Genomic DNA, 22,398 nt, shown 5'->3' on the forward strand with positions numbered 1-22,398 from the left:
TAAAGGCAGTGTGCCCACCCGTGTCGACTGGAAGAGCTACGAGCAGGACGTGGCCAGGCTTGTTCCAGATGAAGTCATCAATCCCCCTGGAGTGGAAGATTCTGATGGGCGACATGTTGGTGAGTGTTATGATGTGAATTTTGACATACTGCACACAAATGTTATGTGTTTGCACCTTCCACTGTTCACATGATGCATCTCCACATAGTTGCTGGTAACCCAGTCCCTGTATATAGGATAATGGTTTGTCACACACATTTCATTTGCATGTTCTTGTAATAACTATGTATATTATGTGCCACATGTATTAAGGCAAGAATAGTGATAAAATGGTGAGAGACAAAACACTAGGCAATCTGGTGTCACCTGTTACTTGTGAAACATAGCCTGTACATTTCAATCTCTGGGTGTGTTGCTGCAATCGCCATTTTATCATGTTTCATGTCGACCCTCACTCCTCAGTGAGGCATTTTGATGGTTTGTCACATTGGATTGTTGTTGTTGTCCTTTGCATAGCCATCCCCCTGGATATGAAACATAAGCATCAGCTTTGTCCTCAATATTGTTACAAAATGCATTGTTGTCTGTCTTCATTTATACCCAAATCACTCTTTCAGAATACAGGAATGATATGTGTTAGGATTATGCATAATCTTCATTTGACCGTGATATTGTTTGATATGTGTAAAATGTATGGACAGACTGGCATTTCCTGTTTGGGGTGTGGTTCATTCATGGCACTAAAAGCAGGTGTCACTCATGTATTTATATTTGTTCTGGATCTTTTTGCATGATGTTTTTGGACCTTACATGTACTTGTATTTATCACCTCATTGGGAGCTCTTGAAGAAATTGCACATGTGCCTTCAGTTTTTAATTTGGTTCACTGTGGTGGTAGTATCCCATAGCAACAGCAGTGTGCTTTATAGCCACTACATACAAATTTTTAACCCGACAAATATGCAAATTTACTCGCTACATGCAGTCCTATGTTAGTGATATTTTGAGCCATTACTGTGTGCAAATCATGTTACAGCATTATCTATGCTGTTTCATTTCTATGTTTAATTATGTAGATGCGATTTTAAGAGTGCTCTTGGAATGAGGGTGACATGTTCACCTTTTGTTTGTGTGTCATATTTATGGGTTTTCACAATTGTGAGCCTAATCTTGTTTTGTGTTTCTTTACTTCTGTTTTCAGCTGCACTGGAGAAAGCATCCAAGCCAGCTTCTCCCTCAGCATCATCAGTCTCTGGCCAGTCTCTGGTAAACAGGCGTAGGTCACGTCAAGGCCAGCAAGACCCCTCACCTGTTACAGTCACTGCTCCTGCTCGGAGAACACGTTCTCGTCCATCATCTGAGGCACTACCTGAGTCAATCACTGCAGATGTTGTGCCAGGTCTGTTTTGAATTTATGCCGTTTGCAACTTATTATAACTGTATGTGTCTCTCTCTCTCTCTCTCTCTCTCTCTCTATATATCTATATATATATATATATATATATATATATATATATATATTAAGACACCTATACCAAATTGTGTCACATAACTTGTTAAGGTCAATTTGGCCATTTTACTAATAAGTGATGTTTTTCCCACATTTCAACAGCCCCGCGTGGCCGTAGTCAGCCAGTCACTTCAGGGTCACACCATATGTGGGAATCAATTGAGGACGAACCAGCTGGCACTTTCTTTGATGTTCATACAGGTAAATGTCATTGTAGTTATGTGTCCAGCTGCCAAACAGTGTGTGTGCTTTCTCTCTCTCTCTCACACTCTCTTTCTCTCTCTCTCACTCTCTCGCACTCTCACTCTCTCTATATCTATATATATATATATATATATATATATATAAATATATATATATATATATATATATATATATATATACTCTGTATTGTAAACATTAGTACAACTGCCATCACAATGTTCTTTGCCTCACACAGCATCACATCCTGCTGCGCCAACTAGCCGTGTACGTAAATCGGCCCCCTCCGCAACTGTATCAGTGGCCCCTCGGGACCGTGAAGCAGAAGACCTTAACTCATGTAAATGGATTTTTATTCATTCATTTCTAACATTCAACCATATGTCCCTACATTGATCGAATGTATTTTTAATGTGTACAATGTTGTGTTTACATTTAGCAAGAACATTGGCACCACAGTCTCCAACAGCACTTGGGCCTATGAGAATCCAGGCACCGGTGTTAACTCCACCACGTCAAGTGAGACAGCAGCCAGACCAAGGTATAAATCGTATTTTTAAATAAAGTCACATTTGCAACAAAAGATTATAACATTGCCATGTTCAGGAGGAACACAATGCTCCACCTCTGGCCTTCAATCTCATTTGTGATTCACATCACCTGTGTCCAACATCTTAATAGCTAATGTAGCTAATTCAGCACAGGTGATTACAATCATACAACAATCGTTAAGGGTACAAACATTGATTAATGCTCCTCACGGAGTGTGAAATGTTCGGTGACATTTTTATTGGATGCAGTGAATGGCAGGACAATGCTGTTATGGGCAACCACACTAAGTTCCTCTAGGACTAAGATGCATTTTACCTAAACATGTTTTTAACGCTATAAAAGGATGACCTTGCGGCCTGTAACTGCATTGGCCATCCGCAATGACCATATGTTCATATTGTTGTCACATGTGGATAATGTTAAGGCATGCAGCAATGTGTACTATGACATCATCGGAAGGGCGAAAATTAACATGTGTGTAATGAAAACACTAATACTCATAGGGTTTTTTTGAAAAGTTAAAACATGTGTTACATGTACTACTTTTTAACCTTTCTAACGACACTGTAATGATAGATTCTCTCCAGAGTACTGACAAATAACAATGTCCAGATGCTAATTTAATGTGTCACTATTTTAGGTGTAGACATTCCGGAGCCGGCAGAAACATCACAATCTGCAGAGGAGCCTGCCTACAAGCAGCATTTGCGGACAATGACTCCATCAACTCCCGAACCTCAAAGGCCACATAGTCCCCAACTAACATTCAGCCCAGATCCTAGTGAGCCTGTTGCTGGTGGTGCAGCAGATTTTTTCTCAAATTGGTCTGGCCACCAAGCTAGATGTGTGGAAGCCCTGAAGGAGCAGGGCAAACACCTGCAGGAAATTGGCAAACAAAGTGCCCACATGGTCAAAACAATGGCAGTGCTCCATAAAGACACACGCCGAATGATAAAATGTATGTCTGAATCTAGGGTGGACCAGCTGCATTACCAAACCAGAATGGTGACCTTGATGGAATCTCTGTGCCAGCAGCAAACCGCCCAGACTCGTTGTTTGGAAGATATCTCTGTGGCCTTCCGTGAGAGAAATATAATGGCAGCAAGAGAGGCCACACCTTCCCAAAGTAGCAGTGCTACGCCTCTAAGCACCCCACTCCCTTCACCCCCACGCCAGACAAGGCTACGGAAATCCCAAAGTGCTTTAAGTGGCAAACCAATTGAAAAGAAAAAACGTGGGGACAAATAATTGAGTTTGGGAACCACAAATTAATGTTGTCCTATTATTTTGTTTATTTTGAACAGTAAAAGGTTGACCAAACTACTTGTATCTGTCTGAATTTATTTGTAAAGTACAACACGGGAAAAAAAAAAAAACACACCACAATCTTTGTATACACCCCCCCCCCCCCCCCCCCCCCCAAAAAAAAACCCAGCAATTGAGAACATTATTAATGGCCACCTATTAGCATTAGCAGCTTACTTTCCTTTTTGTAGTGACACATTAGTCAATATAGAAGTATGTGACCAAAGTATTAAGTTAAAATTGTATTGTCCCATCGTGGCTGCTGAAATACACATAGAAATAGACCTTAAAAAGAAAGTGTGAAAATATTCGTGTTTTTAGGTGTGATTCGTAGGCATATACGACTTGTAAAGTGAAATTTCACGAATACTAGTGGGTAGTAGATAATGAAAATACGCCTGGTCTATGTTAAACATCCAAGATTTCTATCGATGGTGTACTCTGTCGTAGTCATTCGTATTCGTAGATTTCAATACGACATCTACCTTACGACATCATGATTTCTACAATACACCGAGTACGATTTCACACATATTAACCATAGTAACTAAGGAAAACCCAAATACGACAAGATTTTACGATTTCACACCTAGAAATACGATTTTTTCCCACGATTTTTCTTTAGTAAATGTCCCCCTATGTGTCAATGAATGGCAGGATATGGGCAGAAGGTGTGGGAACACAAAGAATCCATGCATGGCCGATATAATGGGATATGCACTGCATATATGACAGGCGGAAAATCTGGCATGCAGAGAATACTTATCACAGAACATATAAATACAAAGTAATTACAACAGAGAAATAAATGCTGTATGTCCAAACTGGTCAGGCCAAACCATAGAGACCAATAATGTTTATGGTCAGCTCAGAGATGGGCGCATGGATCCGTGAGGAGCGCAGGTGGGAACTGGGACAAGGGGTCTACAGCAAAAAAGTAGACAAGCATTAGGTCGACAAACAAGAAGGTCGACAAGCAAAAAGATCGACATGCAAAAAGGTTGACCTGTAAAAAGGTTGACATGTAAAATGGTCGACATGCAAAAAGGTCAACACAAGCATGAGGTCAACAGTGTCTAGGTCGACATTGGCTTTTTCACGTGTTTTTTGACCCCAGTGTCGACACAGTCGACATGGACACTGGATTAGCAATGGGCCTACAGCTCCAGGCCCACTCTCCAAATAGGCCCATTTTGTAGCTTTCCAATGAGCCCCGCCCCGCGTCGCTAGCCCACTGGATACCGGAGATACCGCCAGGCAAAATGTTTTCCCCATAGGATAACATGGTACCCGCTAATTCCGACCCTCACCCAGTTCCAACGGCTGCCAGTTCCCCCTACAGCATCACAGGAGCTCGACATTGATCTTATTCAAACCCATATCACTGGGCCTGCAATCTGATACCAGATAGGTCCATATGGGTTTATTGAATTTAGAGATATTGCAAGTAAACCAATATTTTTCATTTCTGAAATGTAATTTCATGGCTGTTTATGTTGTTTGAGGACAGATTTCTCTCAAACCAAATGGCCCACTTTCTCGGGACCAAAATCATTCAAAGCCCACATGTAAATGGCTCAGTTGGTTCTGAAGATATAGCTGGTTGTTTAAAGGGGGAGTGGTTTTCTCTCCCCCCCTCAGGGACTAGGCTGGTGTAAAAGGGGCCAGCCCGGGTAAGTCCCTGCATTTTCTGGTGTGAAAGGGGTATTGTTTCAAATAGCCGGGACCTGCAGTGCTCTGAATACAGCTGGAAAGCCCCCTGCTCTCTGCCCGGCTGTCAATGGCTCTCATTTCTGCCTGGCAGCGGCTGTCCCCCAGTTACTGCGAGCATGTATTCCCCCTGGCAATGAGCATGGAACCCGTGGCAATGAGCATGTAGGTAAGCAGCACTTATGTGGCATCATTTTAATAGGCATTATGGTGTTTGGCATAATATGTTATGGACATTATGGTGGGTGGCTTAACATGTAATGGGCATTATGGTGTAAATTTTTAATGAGTGCCTTTGGCGCGCAATGCCCCTGTTTATGAATGCCCCTGTTTATGAAGCATATTGTGCATTATTTCTCAATCTGTTTGGTATAGTGTGTATTTTGGCTTTATCCATGTGGCAAAATGTGAATTTTTCCTTAATCTGTGTGGCATAACGTCAATTTTGACTCAATCCATGTGCCATAGTGTGAATTTTGGCTCAGTCGGTGTGAATTTTGTCTCATTCCATGTGGCATAATGTGTAAGAGGCAAGTACAGTATACGAGGGTTACAATTGTGTTGCATGATTTGTATAAGGGGTATATGGTGTGGTAAACTTAGGTGACCACATAAGAGTTGCTGAAATGTTGTCTACCAAGTTTATGACTGGAGTGCCGCCTCACCCCGCAAGTATCTTAGGACATCGGCATCCTACGGGTGCACTTTGGAGGGCACCTGCCAATATATCTCCCTACATTTTTCCTATGCCAGCCCCCTGCCTTTTCCAGGCATATATAATTAGCTGAAAGTATTTACACAAATAGAGACACACCCATGAGCAGACCACACAAACAGAATTCTGGTCACGCCTCCCACATTATTAGGTGCTGGCCACAACCCCTATTATTGCGCATAATAGGCCCTTGATCATTTTCAGCTCCCGGCCCATTTAGACCTTAATCTGGCACTGACCCGTGGAAGCAGGAGCCCGGCGGCAGATGACTCCATTGCCTCCCAGAGTTACGCCTCTGATGCACCGTATTACCTGGTCTATAATCTTATCCACCCTGAGATACAAGAGTATAGACCAGGTACTACCGAGTGTCAGGAAGAGAAAGGGGTAAGAAGTTCCTGCATTGAGAGGCCAGATAGATTTACAACCTAAACACCATTTACTAGTATTGCTTTTTTCTTGTGCTAACAGAACTACTGGAGTCATCTGTAACTAGCACTACTGGTGACATCTGTAACACCACTACTGGGGACATGATATGTAACTGGCACTACTGGAGACATGATACAGTATGTAACTGGCACTACTGGGGACATGATATGTAACTGGCACTATTGGAGTCATCTGTTTCCAGGAACTAATGGTGACATCTGAAACACCACTACTGGGGACATGATATGTAACTGGCACTACTGGGGACATGATACAGTATGTAACTGGCACTACTGGGGACCTGATATGTAACTGGCACTACTGGAGTCATATGTTACTGGCACTACTGGTGACATCTGTAACAGCACTACTGGGACATGGTATGTAACTGGCACTGCTGGGGGCATGATATGTAACTGGCACTACTGAGGAAATGATACAATTGGACTGAAATGTCGGTAATGGCAGAAGTGATTAAATAAAACTTTTTTTTGCTGAAATGGATTGGTGAGCTCCCTCATTACAAAAACAAAATTCTGAATTTAACCAGTGGTGAGTGGAGGCTGGAGCCTTCCCATTGGTATCTGTGAAGCAGCTCAAAAAGCTGGTAATACAAAACATGAGTGCATTTTGTTCAAGATATAAGCTAAGCCCAAAACTACGTAGACCATAGTAAATTGTTTTTTGCACAAGTTACCAGTCCTGAAATGCCTCTTATATTTATATATATATATATATATATATATATATATATGGGAAAAAAAAGGGGGGGGGGCACACAGTGCGCTCAATGGAAGTAATGGAGAGAGCTGTAACCCTGAAAGGATCCCCTGTTAGATGGGACCCGGGTAAAGAAATGGAGAAAAATGGGGTATTCAGGGTGCGCTTCAAAGACCTTATACAATTAGACTGTACAATTCAAATGTTAAAAAACAATTTATTAAAAAAATGCTCACAGGAGCATAGCAGTATTATAAACAAGGTCAAATTACAGATACTGTGAACTGATGGTATAACAATCTGTATATTCAAAAGGTAGATGGATGTCCATAAACGACAGTTAAGCCCCAGGGCTTAACTGTCGTTTATGGACATCCATCTACCTTTTGAATATACAGATTGTTATACCATCAGTTCACAGTATCTGTAATTTGACCTTGTTTATAATACTGCTATGCTCCTGTGAGCATTTTTTTTATAAATTGTTTTTTAACATTTGAATTGTACAGTCTAATTGTATAAGGTCTTTGAAGCGCACCCTGAATACCCCATTTTTCTCCATATATATATATATATATATATATATATATATATATATAAAGAAAGTTCAAGTCGGCACTCTTCCGTAGAGAAATGAGTCGCAATGGCTATATACAGTATACTGTATATAGTACTTTATGTCCTTTATGTGCATATTATATTTATATCCCATATGTTTTTTTCAATATAGATATAACACCTTAAGTCACTTATACCCCTAGTCATCCTTTGCTCTCTCTCTCTCTCTCTCTCTCTCTCTCTCTCTCTCTCTCTCTCTCTCAGAGAGAGAGAGAGCATTTTATCTCAAAATTCTAATTGAGAAACGTTTTGACTTATATTGGTCAACTAACCAACTGGAACTCAAGGTTCAAGCACACTGGGGACTATCACACCATTTTTGGTTGTTGTTTTTTGGACTATCTTTTCTCCAATAATTAGAAATCTAGGGAAGTAATGCCCTCTTTTTTTAAATACGGAGGTGCTACCCACTACTTTAAACAAATTCCACCACTGCATAAGAAAATAAAGTACTTAAGGGGTGCACTAGATATCCTATTTTATATAATATAAAATATAACCTTTTTTTATTCAGAATAAAATTGTGAAATATTAAAACATAGTGAATAAAAGTGAAAAAGAAAGAATAAAGTGTATTAACCCTTTCCCGACACAGCATGTTTTTGCCTTCCTGACAGAGGCCTTTTTTTCAAATCTGACATGTATCACTTAAGTGGGGATAACTTTTTTTTGCTTTTACTTATCCCAGTGATTTTGAGATTGTTTTCCCGTGACACATTGTACTTTAAATTAGTGGTATATTTTGGTCGATACACTTTTTTTTTTTTTATTTGTGAAAAATACCAAAATGTCGTAAAAAAATGGAACATTTTGCTATTTGCAAAATGTTAAATTTTCTGCTTGTGAGACAAATAATCATACCACTCAAAATAGTTAATAACTAACATAGACCATATCTAAACTTTATTTTTAAATCATTATTGCAAGCTCCTTTAATTTTTTTGGACACTAGGGGGCAGCAGAGTCTAAATTTTATACATCATACAGTTTAACGCTGCTTTTGGCTGTTCACGTTTGAACAGCCAATCGCAGCGATCGCCCATGACGGGGGGCATCGCTGCCCCCCCTGGGCAATGAGGGAGGATGTCTGCTGTCAGGGACAGCAGACATCGTCCCTCTGTCACCGCGTCTGTAGACGCGGTGGCACTTTGAAGTCATGACGTACATGAACGTCATGTGTCGGGAAGTACATCCCGGCCATGACGTACATGTACGTCAAATGTCGGGAAGGGGTTAAAATGTAAAGAGCCACTGTCTCATTCAAATAAATGATAGATATATTCTTACTCCTATGTGGAGTTTTGTACTATTTTTGATTGTCTCATTGCTCAGAGTGAAATGACTTATACTTTGTATGTGTTTTTATGGAAAACTTCCAATAAGAAACATGGGTACTTGTTTCCTAGCACGGCCACCACGATTTCTATCGTGGTGGTCGTGTCGGAAAAAATCGTGTCGGTCGCGTCGGGTGCATACCAAAACGCACACGACGCGACCGACGCAATGTACCCGATTTCTCCATAGGCTTCAATGTTAAAATAATTTAACATTGAAGCCTATGGAGAAATCGGGTCCATCGTGTCCATAGGCTTCAATGTTAAATTATTTTAACATTGAAGCCTATAGAGAAATCGGGTCCATCGTGTCCATAGGCTTCAATGTTAATTTTTTTTAACATTGAAACTGAGTCCATTTAACATAGTAAAAAATGGTAAAAGGGCCAATATGGGCCATTTCTCATTGGGTATGGCCCCGTCATGTGTGTAAAAAATAATGGCCCCCCATTGTGGCCGCCACCCCCACGATTGACGCGAACCCGAAGCGTGGCGAGCGCAGCCAGTCCGCGAGGGGTGGCGGTGCGCGTTCTCCGACCTTTTCATTCCCCTACTATCCACGTCGGCGTGGAGTTGAGAATAGATTAGTGTGGCGAGCGCAGCGAGCCACCGAGCCCGAAGCGCGGCGAGCGCAGCGTGCCCCGCGAGGGGACGTTGATACCTTCACAGATCCCTGCGTCCCCTCGCGGGCTTCACAGGTATCAGCGTCCGCTCGCCACGCTTCGGGCTCGGTGGCTCGCTGCGTTCGCCACACTAATCTATTCTCAGCTCCACGCTGACGTGGATATTAGGGGAATGATAAGGTCGGAGGACGCGCACCGCCGGCCCTCGCGGGCTCGCTGCGCTCGCCACGCTTCGGGTTCGCGTTAATCGTGGGGGTGCCTACCATAATGGGGGGCCATTCTTTTTTACACACATGACGGGGCCATAGCCAATGAGAAATGGCCCTTATTCGGCCTTTACCCATTTTTTACTATGTTAAATGGACTCAGTTTCAATGTTAAAATAATTTAACATTGAAGCCTATGGACAAATCGGGTCCATCGCATAGGCTTCAATGTTAAATATTTGAACATTGAAGCCTATGGAGAAATCGGGGGCATCGCGTCAGGCGCGCATAGGCTTCAATGTTAAAATATTTTAACATTGAAGCCTATGGGGAAATCGTGGGCATCGCGTCGGTCGCGTCGTGTGCCTTCTTAAGGCACACAACCGACACGATGTTTCCGAGTACTGTTTTTTTCAAAGGAAATTGCGGGCATCGCGGGCATCGTGTGCCTTAAAGTTAAGGCACACGATGCCCGTGATTGTGGCCGTGATAAGAAACAAGTACCGAAACATGTACAGTATCACTTTAGTATCACTAAGTAAGTATAATTGTGCTATATTGTTGTGCTATAGTGTATTTACAGGTAAAGCTCAGTCTCTTGTATGAATAGTATGAGTTTTTTCTTTTTTAATTTGCATACTATTCATATAAGAGACTGATCTTTACCTGTAAATACAATATAGCACAACTATACTTACAAACATAGAGTGATACTAAAGTGATACATGTTTCTTATTGGAAGTATTCCATAAAAACAGATACAAAGTATAATATAAGTCATTTCACTCTACCGATCAGTGGTGAAGCAATGAGACAATCAAAAATAGTACAAAACTCCACATAGGAGTAAGAAATGTATCTTCTGATAGCTACTGTATCATTTATTTGAGAGTCTCATAAACACGTGTCGGCAGTATATGGGACACATACAAACACACAGAGACACATTACCCCTGCAATTACAGGACTAAGGGGCAGATTTATTAAGCTTGGAGAAGAGATAAACTGGAGATAAAGCGGAGAAAAGGTAAAAGGAGATAAAGCACCAGCCAATCAACTCCCAACTGTCTTTTTCAAACACAGCTGATTGGCTGGTGCTTTATCTCCTTTTACCTTTCCTCCGCTTTATCTCCAGTTTATGTTTTAATATTTCACCTAATTTTATCCTGAATCAATAAAAGTTATATTTCATGTTAAATAAAATAGGATATGTAGTGCACCCCTTCAGTACTTTTTTTTCTTGTGCAGTGGTGGGTCTCAAGGGTCCTGTGTCTCCACTGCTGGACAGAACATAACATTTTTAGCTTTCGCTGTCAATGGTGTTTTTCTTTATAATGAGCAGAAAAGGTATGGGTCTCCACTCCTTTTCTACTATTATTTAGATGCACTGACTGTACAATCCCTGAGTGAAGAGCCGTGTTACCTACTGTATTGCTGAATTGCATCTGTCACAATATCCAAATCTTTGAAATCCAGAGTATAGAACCTCTTGTATAGTGGTTTCTGATGGTACAGTATGATCAATGGGAAGGTTTTACTTCATTACACCAACACATTTCAAAATACATCTTCCTTGAGTTGTGGGGGATGATATGATTAATTAAACACAAAGAGATGTATAACATATGTCAATTTCAGAGGATAAATACTTCCCACTTAACTGTGCACTATCCTGATTTTTTAATGGCAGCTACATGCCAAGTCCTACATTCCAGTTAGGGGTGATTTTCTGTAGCAAAAAACAAAAGTCACAAAGGTGCCTCCTAGTGCAATACAGTCTCTCAGCTTAACTGGTTTTCCAGAAAACTGCATCACATGTAAGTAAATAGAGCAATATTTATTTATAAAAATGTATTTTAGGAGTACAATGAGCCTTTGCACAGATTTCTCGGTGCAAATATAGGTTATCTGAGCCCGGAGGACATCAGGATTCAAAAGGTCCCAAAATCAGGAGTAGCCTCTATGTGTTTCATCCTTTTTTAAGGACTTCATCATGAGAATAATGAGTAGTTTGATCTAGATACATTTACTGTACAATATTTCCTGATCTGTATTTTCTGAATTTATTTATACTGTAAATGTTTTAGAAAATGATTGGGGTTTGCATGTTTTTTGATCATCTCAAATGCAGAAAGTAACTATAGACCTTCTCCTAGAAAAAAATGTTTTTTTTTTTTTTTTTTAATTAGTTAGAATGCTTTAGTTAATCAAAGGCTCACTCCAAACATTTAATTGTTACCATAGGTGATAATTTTTTTGTCCATTTGTTATTTTATTTATTATTACAGTATTATTATTATTATTATTATTATTATTATTATTATTATTATTATTATTATATATTTTTTTATTTATATGGCATCAGAAGGGTTCCAAAGTGGGTAGTAGAAAACATATATTAGCACACATGAAAACAATGACTCATACTGTAGTACAAGGCAATTTATGACAAGCACATAGTAAAAAAAAAGAATTGCATCGGTGGACAGGACAAAAAGGGGAAGGAGGCCAAAAGGCCTAGATGGCTGAAGCTTGGTTGTGAGGTGCTACCACATACAACAAATCTGTAGTGGAATGTGTAACATTAATTTTAATTACATTACAATAGTTTATATCAAATACATTTCCATACAAATAGCTTAAAATAAAAACATATACTAAAAAGCTCCTCAGTTGCTCCTGTTATTCACTGTTCCTATAATACCCCATGGTAGGCAAGTCTCAAGCCATTTCCACAGGTTTATGTATCATTTTATCAGTGCATTGCTAGAGGAAATGGCAGACAGTATCCAGAAATTGGTATTCACTGGTGTTCATTTTTATCCTGTTTTTATCCTGTGGATTGATGGAAATTCATCCAATTAGGCTGGTGGATAAGATGTCCGAGATGAATAACATGTGTGGTTCATTGTTCCTGGCAGACTTGTTCAATATATGAACAGTGTATAACTAGAGATGTGCGGGCTCGGATTCCTCAGATCCGAGCCAGCACGGACGTCAGCAATCCGGGCCCGGATACGAGCAGCGCTCGGCGCTTCCCGCCTTACTCGAATCCGGGCGCACGGGCAAAACGTCATCGCCCGGCGTCGGATTCTCGCGAGATCACGGAACCCTTAAATTCCGCAACCTCGCGCCGCCATCTTCACTCCAATCTCGGAGAAGGGTAGGGAAGGGTGTGCTGCTGCTGTGTGTGGTCTCTGCTGGGGCCTGTGCTGCTGTGTACTGTGTCTCTGCTCAGTGATCAAGACATCACCATTGCAAGGATGACTGGTGCTGTGTTCTGTCTCTCCTTTGTGCTGGGGCCTGCCTCTGCTGAGTCTGCTCCTGTATAGTCAGTCACAGTGTGATAATCCACTGGTGCTGCTAGTGCCACTGCCTGCCCTGCACTGCCTAGTGTCTGCTGCAGTCTGCTCTCTGCTGTTGCCACTGGCTAGTGCCTACCAGTACCTATTGCAGTATATAATTCCAGTGTGCTGTTGCCTCTGGCTATCAGTACCTATCACAGTAAATAATTCCAGTTTGCTGTTGCCACTGGCAGTGGCTACCAGTATTTTATTTATTGCAGTACAGTATATAATTCTAGTCTGCTGTTGCCACTGGCTACCAGTATTTATCGCAGTATATAATTCCAGTCTGCTGTTGCCACTGGCTACCAGTATTATTTATCACAGTATATAAATCCAGTCTGCTGTTTCCACTGGCTACCAGTATTTATCGCAGTATATAATTCCAGTCTGCTGTTGCCGCTGGCTACCAGTATTATTTATCACAGTATATAAAAATCCAGTCTGCTGTTTCCACTGGCTACCAGTATTTATCGCAGTATATAATTCCAGTCTGCTGTTGCCGCTGGCTACCAGTATTATTTATCACAGTATATAAAAATCCAGTCTGCTGTTTCCACTGGCTACCAGTATTTATCGCAGTATATAATTCCAGTCTGTTGCCACTGGCTACCAGTATTTTATTGCAGTATATAATTCCAATCTGCTGTTTCCACTGGCTACCAGTACTATCAGTCCAGGGGTGCCCACATGTGTGCTATATCCATCCAGGGGTGCCCACATGTGTGCTGTATTTGTCCAGGGGTGCCCCCATGTGTCCTGTATCAGTCCTGGGGTGCCCGCATGTGTGCCGTATAATTCCAGGGGTGCCCCATGTGTCCCATATCAGACCAGGGGAGCTGCCCTTTTTTTTATGAAAATAAAATTAAGGTGTTTTTTTTTTTTTTTACTGCAAGGGCTGTTAAATGCACTGTAGTCCAGGGGTGAGCCAAGAGTTCTGTATAATTCATGGGGTGTTGCTAAGTAAGGTGTGCTGCTCTTTTTTATAATTAAAAGAATACACATTTTTATTTTTACTGCAGGAATTTGTCTGCCGTATAATTCCATGCCTGCCGCCATGTGTGCCGTAACAGTCCAGGGGTGCCGCCATCTGTGCCGTATAATTCCTGGGGTAAGCCAAGTCTGCCGTATAATTCATGGGGTGCTGCCAAGTGTGCTGTATTAGTCCAGGAGTGATGCTACCTGTGCCATATCAGTCCAGGGGTGATGCTAGGTGTTTCGTATCAGTCCAGGGGTGATGCTACCTGTGCCATATCAGTCCAGGGGTAATTCTAGGTGTGCAGTATCAGCCTAGAGGGTATGCTAAGTGTGCCATATCAGTCTAGTGTTTGTGCCGCACACTTGTGTGGCTTATCATAGTTATCCAACTACCTCGGTGCAACCTTTTGTATTGTAAGGTGTGAGCTGTTCAGAATAGACTGTAAATGAGTGGAAATGAATGTTATTGAGGTTAATATAGCGTAGGAGCAAAACAAATAAAAAATTCTGCGATTTTAGCAGTTTTTATGCTTTTTTAACAAAAAAATCAGAACCCAAAACCCAAGAAATCCAAACACAAAACACTTAGGAGGTGTTTTGGCAAAACCCATTAGAACCCAAAACCTCAAGGTAATCAGAAACCAAAACCCAAAACCCGAAAAGTGGCCGGTGCACATCTCTATGTATAACAAGAGCAATTGAGAAGCTTTTAAGTATATGCTGTTATTTTAAGATATCTTTTATGGAAACTTATTTGATATCAAATATTATACTGTTATTAAAATAAATGTGACACTTATCAGTCAACCCAAACGCAATATATTTATTGAGCACTGCTATCTTCCATTTGTGCATATCAGGGGACAGGACACTGAAGTAATTATTAGGGAGAAAGAGACCTAGGGTTAGGTGCCATTGAAAGGAGTATGGAGTAACATTTAGGGGGAAATTTACTAAGAATACGAATACGATATTTCGTATTCTTAATACGAATGAATACGACTGTATACGGCTGTAACAGCCGTATGCAAATTTGTGTTCCGGAGGGGAATTTACAAAGCAGTCAAATGCGACTGCTTTGTAATCCCCGGTGTCGTATTAATTCATATTAGCGGCCGTATATACGGCCTTCATGGATTACATATCTCCCAAATATCCCAATTTTGGTAGGACAGTCCCACCATATTCCAGGCTGCCATGAAATATGACAGTAGCCGATTAACTGGTACTTTACTGTATCTCTCTCCAGTTTATCACTGTCCAAGACTGAGAACATCACCCCCAAGAGAATGGTCCAAATTAATGCTATGGGTTTTTTGTATTAGCTATTGTTTATTGAAATTTGAGCATACAGATTTCTGGCTTTCCACATAAAAAATGCTCATGAACAATTTCCCATCTTGATGCAAGTACAATTTTACATATTTATTGGCTGCTGCTTAGTAGTGTTTTAATATTTTGTTGCCTGCCTGTGAATGCAAAAATGCTTAATTGTAAATGAGCCTGCCAAACCAATGTTAATGAGTCATTTTGTGGAAACTGCAGTCTCAGATCACCTGTATATTAGGTGCCCTGTGAGAAGTATATTACATTTATGGCATTACTATACCAGAAAAGTCACGTCCGTGTACTACAAGTTTTAAAGGAAATCAGTGTGTGATAAGGCAGTTATTAAACTGTGGTTCTCTATTCTAAACTGCATTAATATATCAGTTCAAAACACACTTTAGTCTTCACAGTACACCAGTCCAAAGAGAACACCCCCCACACCCACCACCAAACATAGGGTATATGGTAATAAGTTGACTAATTTAAACTACTGTCAATGGATACACATTCTAGGTATTCTCTTTGCCAACAAACCAGCTGAGCACCTGTATGTTTAACTGGAACATTGCCTCTCTTCACTCTAAAATGCCGCTCAAGTGTGCAAAGAATTCTATGCATCTGCCCTAAGACCTTGAAGATGAGCAGAAAGCTAGATACAGTAGCTAGAAAAAGATATAGCACAATCAACCATAACAAAACCGGTGACTTGATCAACAACACCAGATCCATCAACAACCATTGCCTGAATACAACCATGTAGCAACAAAATGGAAAAAAGCAGAATGAGCAGGCCAATGATCTTTGCAACTTATTATTTCTGAAACAGATGGAGAAGGAACTGTAGTATAAATCAAGCCAGATAATGGAGTAGTCGATGCAGAAGAAACTTGGTAAAAAGAAAGAAAGGGAACAGCATACACATCAATAAACTCTGGATTGTAGAGTAGGTGGAAATCAGAGGGAAACACCTCTGTATTGAGGACATCAGAAAGAAAAGTAACCAAAGTTGACAGAAAATGAGCATGAAACTTGAGAGGCTTTCTAAGACCTAGCCTGCAACTAAGTAAGTGGGTGATTAGATTGACCAGAAGAAGATGGAGCTGAAAATGATAACAAAAGAGGAAAACTCCACTAAAGCTAGGGCATGCAGTTGAACCACAGTTTCAGAAGAGCCAAAAAGAAAATACCATGGGGGGTGAGGGAGGTGGAGTAAACTTACTTCAGCAGGAAAACTGGGCCATTAGAAAGAGCTAAGCCTTAATAAGATCACTGTCCCTTACCTGAGTTCTGTAAATTAGCATGTGGTAGTTATATGTACAAGGGCCTGTTTTAGAGTCTGCAATTATAAGAAACTGTCATTGCTGACAGATTGGGAGCGTAAAATGGTGGCAGGTGGCTGCTGAAATCCTCACTGAAACAAGTTAGGGTAAGAGGTTACATTAATCCTCTGGAGCTTAGCCCAGCACCCACAGCCCTTGAGTGCTAGGGACAGTTGGCTGTTGGAGGCCAGTGCTGGTTCCAAAATATAGGGAACCTCTATTCTTTTGTCCCCATATTTATGGAACAAGAATCGGTCCAAGAGCCAATGTTGGTTTCTTAAACACAGGGGGACCCCAACCCTTTGTTCCCCAATATTTGAGAAGTAAGGACCAGCACAAAGAGCCTGAGGCTGGTTATCTCACTGATCTGTGCATAATTCTGTCAAACTCGCTTGTCAGAAGCAGGTCTATATTTATAGTGATGTTTGGTAACGTTTGGGGTGTGATTTCAAAAATCACACCCTGTTACATTTGCTATTTTGATGTATTTAATGAGAAAACATCTGAATGCGATATTTTGGTCACAGCAAAACGTGCAATTTTTACTGCAAATGACATGCAATTACATGTGCGATTTGCGGTAAACGTGCATTTTTGGCCAAAACAATTTCACATGTCTAAAAATGCACCCTATTACATCTCGCCCATGGACTCTATTTAGTGAGCTTTGGATGGAGATATAGGGGACAGAGATAAATTACCAGCCAATCAGCTCCTATCTGTCATGTCCAAAGCTATTCTTAAAAATGACAGTTGGGAGCTGGTCGGGTGGTATTTGTACTCCATCTACTTTATCTTCATCCAAAGCTTAGTAAATAGACCTCACGGTGCCTAATTTGGAGATGATTGCAGTGCTGTGTTGGAGTCACACTGCACATGCACAGTGCTTGTAGGAAGTAATGGTTGGTAGCTTGTCCAATCAGGCACCTTGCAGCTATTTCAGGGGGCAGGTCTGAGACAGCGACTGAATCATCACATGCACCTGTAGATGCTCTTGCTTTTTACTTGTGAGGGACGTTCTGAGCAACCATACTGCTGCTCCGGCCAGATTGGGGCTGATAGGTAAGCAGGACATATTCATAATGTCTCCTGTGCTTCAATTATAATGAACAGCAATTTCTAAAAAAGTTGGAGAAGATTTTATTTTTCCCTACTTTTGTAGAAATATAAATATGCTTTAAACTTCGAAAAAATCTGCTTCAGTGAATGTAAGAAGTTTTTGATTTACAATTGTTGTTTTGTCTACTATGTAATATTTATATTAACAGTAATGTAGGAATACCTTATTGGAATTAAGTTAAAATGTATTATTTTCATACAGTACAACGCAGCCATAACTATAAACCTTATATATATAACCCTTCTCTATGATTCCAATCTAAATTTTCAATGTGTTCAGTATAAAAGTGCGGTCAAAAGAATTAAACAAAAATAATGAGAAATCAAAATATATGCTGTGTGCAAAACCTTTTAGGGCACTTCTATGAATTCTAACTAGGAAATCATCTTAAAGTCCCACTCTTACTCCAACCAGAGCCTGATTTGTTTTCTCTTTCACTACAGTCTGCAGAGTGTAAAACTCTGCGTATCACAATTGAATTTGTCATCTCCAGACCTCACAGGAATTTGAGGAACTAAATGGTTAGAAAGTCATCCTGGTATTCCTCTTTGCTTTAATCAAAGTAGAAGTTTCAATTTAAACATTCAGGAAATCGACTCTTATTTAAGGCAATCAGTTTACTGCTGACAGGGCCTGCCTTGGCTATGTTACATTTCTTGGCACTCTGCATAGTTTGATTGGTCTCAACCACAAAGTATTTCCTCTGCACTCCATCTACCTCACCCCATATAGGTATATATATATATATATTTGCTTGCCCCATACTTAACCTCTATTATGCCAATGTGGCCAAGTTTAAAAATCCTTTGGTAGACCAGTCATAATTATACAGTGTGCTCACAATACAGAATACATTACCTGTACATTTACACAAATAAAAGATTCACCAACTATTCCAATCATAATGTACAGTGCACATTGAAATTCAATTGCTTTCAGGATTGCTTTCAGTACTATATTATGTGCATTTAATCCCTTGAAAATATATGTGGTATAGTGGGGCAGAAGTTGGAAGAAACCCACCATGTGTCCTTTAGGGACTGTGGAAATTGAAACATGATGGCAGCATTCAGGCTCCATCCTCCTGTAGGCCCACAGCCCAAACTGTTTGGCAGGGGGGAGCAAAATGTATAGTTACGCCACTGAGTAGCATCTGTAATAGAAAGATGCCCACAACATGCTTTAGTGTTCCTCTGATACATCTGAAGATATAGGAAGGAATCATCAGCGTAAATATCGGTCATTTCAATAAATCTTAGGTTACTGAAGTCATTGAAGCTACAGTACATCCAAGGAAACAGTCACTGGCTTTAGTACACCTTGAAAACAGGGCGAACATGCCCCCATTTTCTCTAATGATGCTTGTCATAAGTCTGACTCCACATCCTAATGGCTGCAGCTTGTCAGGCTTTAGTGTCCAGGGCACTTTGAGAAACCTCGTAGAACAAGATCTGCACATGCATAGATCTCACATCATCAGAGAGTTCATCGGGACTGCATATATCTCTGAATTAGGCCCACAATCTACAGCTGTAGTAGTATATAAAATATGGGGACAAATGTAATAGAGTGCAGTTTTTAGAAATGTGCAATTTTTGGGGCATAAATTAGAAAAATCGCAGGTTTACGGAAAATTTGTACACATTACCGAGACCAAAAAATGGCACATCAAAAATTGCATTGAAATGTTCTCCCATTGAAAATCATAGAAATTGCAAATGCAATATGGTGTGATTTTTGAAATCGCACAAAAAACCTTGCCAGAAAATATACCAGGTTCTGGTAGACGAGTTTGACAGAAACACGCACAGATCAGTCAGATCCATAGATGCTTCTGTCGGTAATAGTGTGAAGTGTAGAAATAGGTAAAAAATAAAAATACTGCAAGCGTCCTGCAAGTGTAAGAAGTCACTCAGGGACCCGGCATTCAGGGGAAGGGAGACTATGTGAATACATGGCTTCCCTTGTGTTCGAATGGTTCCAGTTTTTTGCAATTTTTTTTAATCCCTTGATGCCTACAATGACAAAATAAGACATGATCTACACTGGATCTAAGTGAGTATTCGTTTGTTTTTTTTCAACAGCTAACTATTGGATTACTACTGGACAATGGGACCAATCTACATGGCAACATAGGGAAATATATGTATGTACAGTGGGTGCCAGACGGGTTCCCGACAGTCGGGATCCCGACAGTCGTTTACCCGATATCGGGATCCCGACTGTCAAAATGCCGACAGCCGGGTGCCCGACGGCCACCCGCTATTTTCCCTCATGGGGGTCCACGACCCCCATAGAGGGAGAATAGAAGAGGTGGCTCGCGTAGCGAGCCACCGTGCCCGCACCGTGCCCGCACCGTGCCCGCACCGTGCCCGCGCCGTGCCCGCACCGTGCCCGCGCCGTGCCCGCACCGTGCCCGCGCCGTGCCCGCACCGTGCCCGCGCCGTGCCCGCACCGTGCCCGCGCCGTGCCCGCACCGTGCCCGCGCCGTGCCCGCACCGTGCCCGCGCCGTGCCCGCACCGTGCCCCGTGGCCGCAGCGTGGCGAATGCAGCGAGCCCGCAAGTCATGCTGTCTGACTCCGGGCAGTCGGGATCCCGACGTCGGGATAATGACTGTCGGGATCCCGACTGTCGGAGTCCCATACCACACCCTGTACATTATATGTGAGTGCATGTATGTAAATAAAATTTTACTATCATGTTGTGTGTGTGTTTGATTGTAGTATTGTTGGTTCATCTGTGACCTACAAGTGCCAGTAGACCCTTTAATGTCCAGCATTTCGGTACTTGTGAACAAAAATTGAGAAAGGCACTTATCCGGCGCTTGGAATATAACTGGATTTGTTCTTTCAACTCCACTCGGCACATAGGAGGAATAAGAAATGATATGCAATAGTGAAGTATGTATTCAAACACACATCATTTAATGGCAATACACATAAAACACAATAATAAATTAAAACAATGCTAAAACATCCATAGTATGGGTATCCAGAAAAGAGAGGGATTGCAATATTACCGGATCCTGTGGGAACTGACAGATCAGCTCCAAATGCATTTAGAGCAGGGGTGTCCAAACTTTTTGCGACGAGGGCCAGATTTGGTGAAGTGTAAATATGTGGGGGCCGACCATTCAGCCTGACATTCTTTGAATCATTAATCACATCAGAATGGTCCCCCACTCTACCCCCATTCACTCTATGTCCTCCAGCCTGCCCCTTAACTGTATTTCCCCCAACCTGCCCCCATTCACTGTATGTGCCCCAGCCTGCCCCTCCTTCACTGTATGTCCCCCATTCACTGTATTTTCCCCACTCTGCACCCATTCACTCTGTCCCCCAGCCTGCCCCCCTTCTCTTAATGTCCATCAGTGCCTCCATTCATTGTATGTCCCCAAGCCTGACCCTCCTTCACTGTGTGACTCCCATTCACTGTATGACCCCCATTCACTATGTACCCCACTCTGCCCCCATTTACTGTATGTCCCCCAGCCCTGCTCCCCCCTTCTCTGAATGGCCATCACTGCCTCCATTCACTGTATGTCCCCCAGCCTGATACTCCTTCACTGTATGTCCCCCACTCTGCCCCCATTGACTGTATGTCCCCCTGCCTGCCCCCTCCCTTCTCTGTATCGCCGAGGCCCCACCTTCAGTGTCCTGTGCTGTGCTTCCCACATCTGATGCTTTGGCCGCTTCCAGCTGGAAGCTGCGGGCCACTTGAAATGACAGCACGGGCCGCATTTGGCCCCCGGGCCTGACTTTGGACATGCCTGATTTAGAGTGTCTCTCACACAGGCAATACAGCTGGGCACTTGTGCTGCAAAATCACCGGGATCCACTGTCTCTCCTGGAGTCCAAATACAGTCCACCACCAACGCGTTTCTTCCTCCTCAGAGGACTTTTTCAAGGTGTACTGTTTCCCTGTATTGGAGCCCTTAATATAGTGAGTCCTTCCCGCGTCTCAGCTGGACTTCTAATTAATAGATCAAAAGACTACATGTCCTATAGTCCCCTGCTGAGACAGCGGGACTTCCTGTTACTGTTTCCAGCAACCAGGGTAACCTTGACAACCACGGCGCCCTGACGCAGCAGGAGGCCGGGTGTCATTACGTGTCTCCGGTTTCCTGCGCATAAACAAAGCTTTTCAAAAAGATCTCTGTGTCCCATACGCGGCGATGATTGCCGTAACGTCATTTCCGGCAATAGACTCGAGTGGAATGCTTTCTCTAAACTCCGGCGTGGGTGCCGTCACGTCACTTCCGGTGCTTTGTACGGAGCTTTAAACTACAGCTCCCAGCATTCCTCTGCCGCGATTCTCTTTATTTCACCTTTGTTTTTGCGGTAACCGGGCAACAGTTATAAACAAACAGAGGCTCCATATT

The 22,398-nt window shown here is 41.9% G+C and overlaps 1 protein-coding gene across 2 annotated transcripts; it reads left to right on the top strand.

The window, feature by feature from the left end:
- Positions 1-535: 535 nt before the first annotated feature.
- LOC146062593 (uncharacterized) lies at positions 536-2,370 on the top strand. 2 transcript variants are annotated; one of them, XM_083174679.1, is made up of 4 exons: positions 536-1,399; positions 1,613-1,711; positions 1,950-2,051; positions 2,151-2,370. In XM_083174679.1, exons 1-4 carry the CDS (start codon positions 1,102-1,104, stop codon positions 2,273-2,275), a joined length of 624 nt encoding a protein of 207 aa, XP_083030805.1. In that variant the 5' UTR covers positions 536-1,101; the 3' UTR covers positions 2,276-2,370. The 2 variants fall into 2 exon arrangements, with proteins under 2 accessions (XP_083030805.1, XP_083030806.1); XM_083174680.1 differs by lacking the exon at positions 1,950-2,051.
- The last annotated feature ends 20,028 nt before the right edge of the window (positions 2,371-22,398 follow it).

The sequence above is a fragment of the Crinia signifera genome, chromosome 3 (genome assembly GCF_055691185.1).
Source record: "Crinia signifera chromosome 3, ASM5569118v1, whole genome shotgun sequence".
In the NCBI taxonomy this organism is placed as follows: Eukaryota; Metazoa; Chordata; class Amphibia; order Anura; family Myobatrachidae; genus Crinia; species Crinia signifera.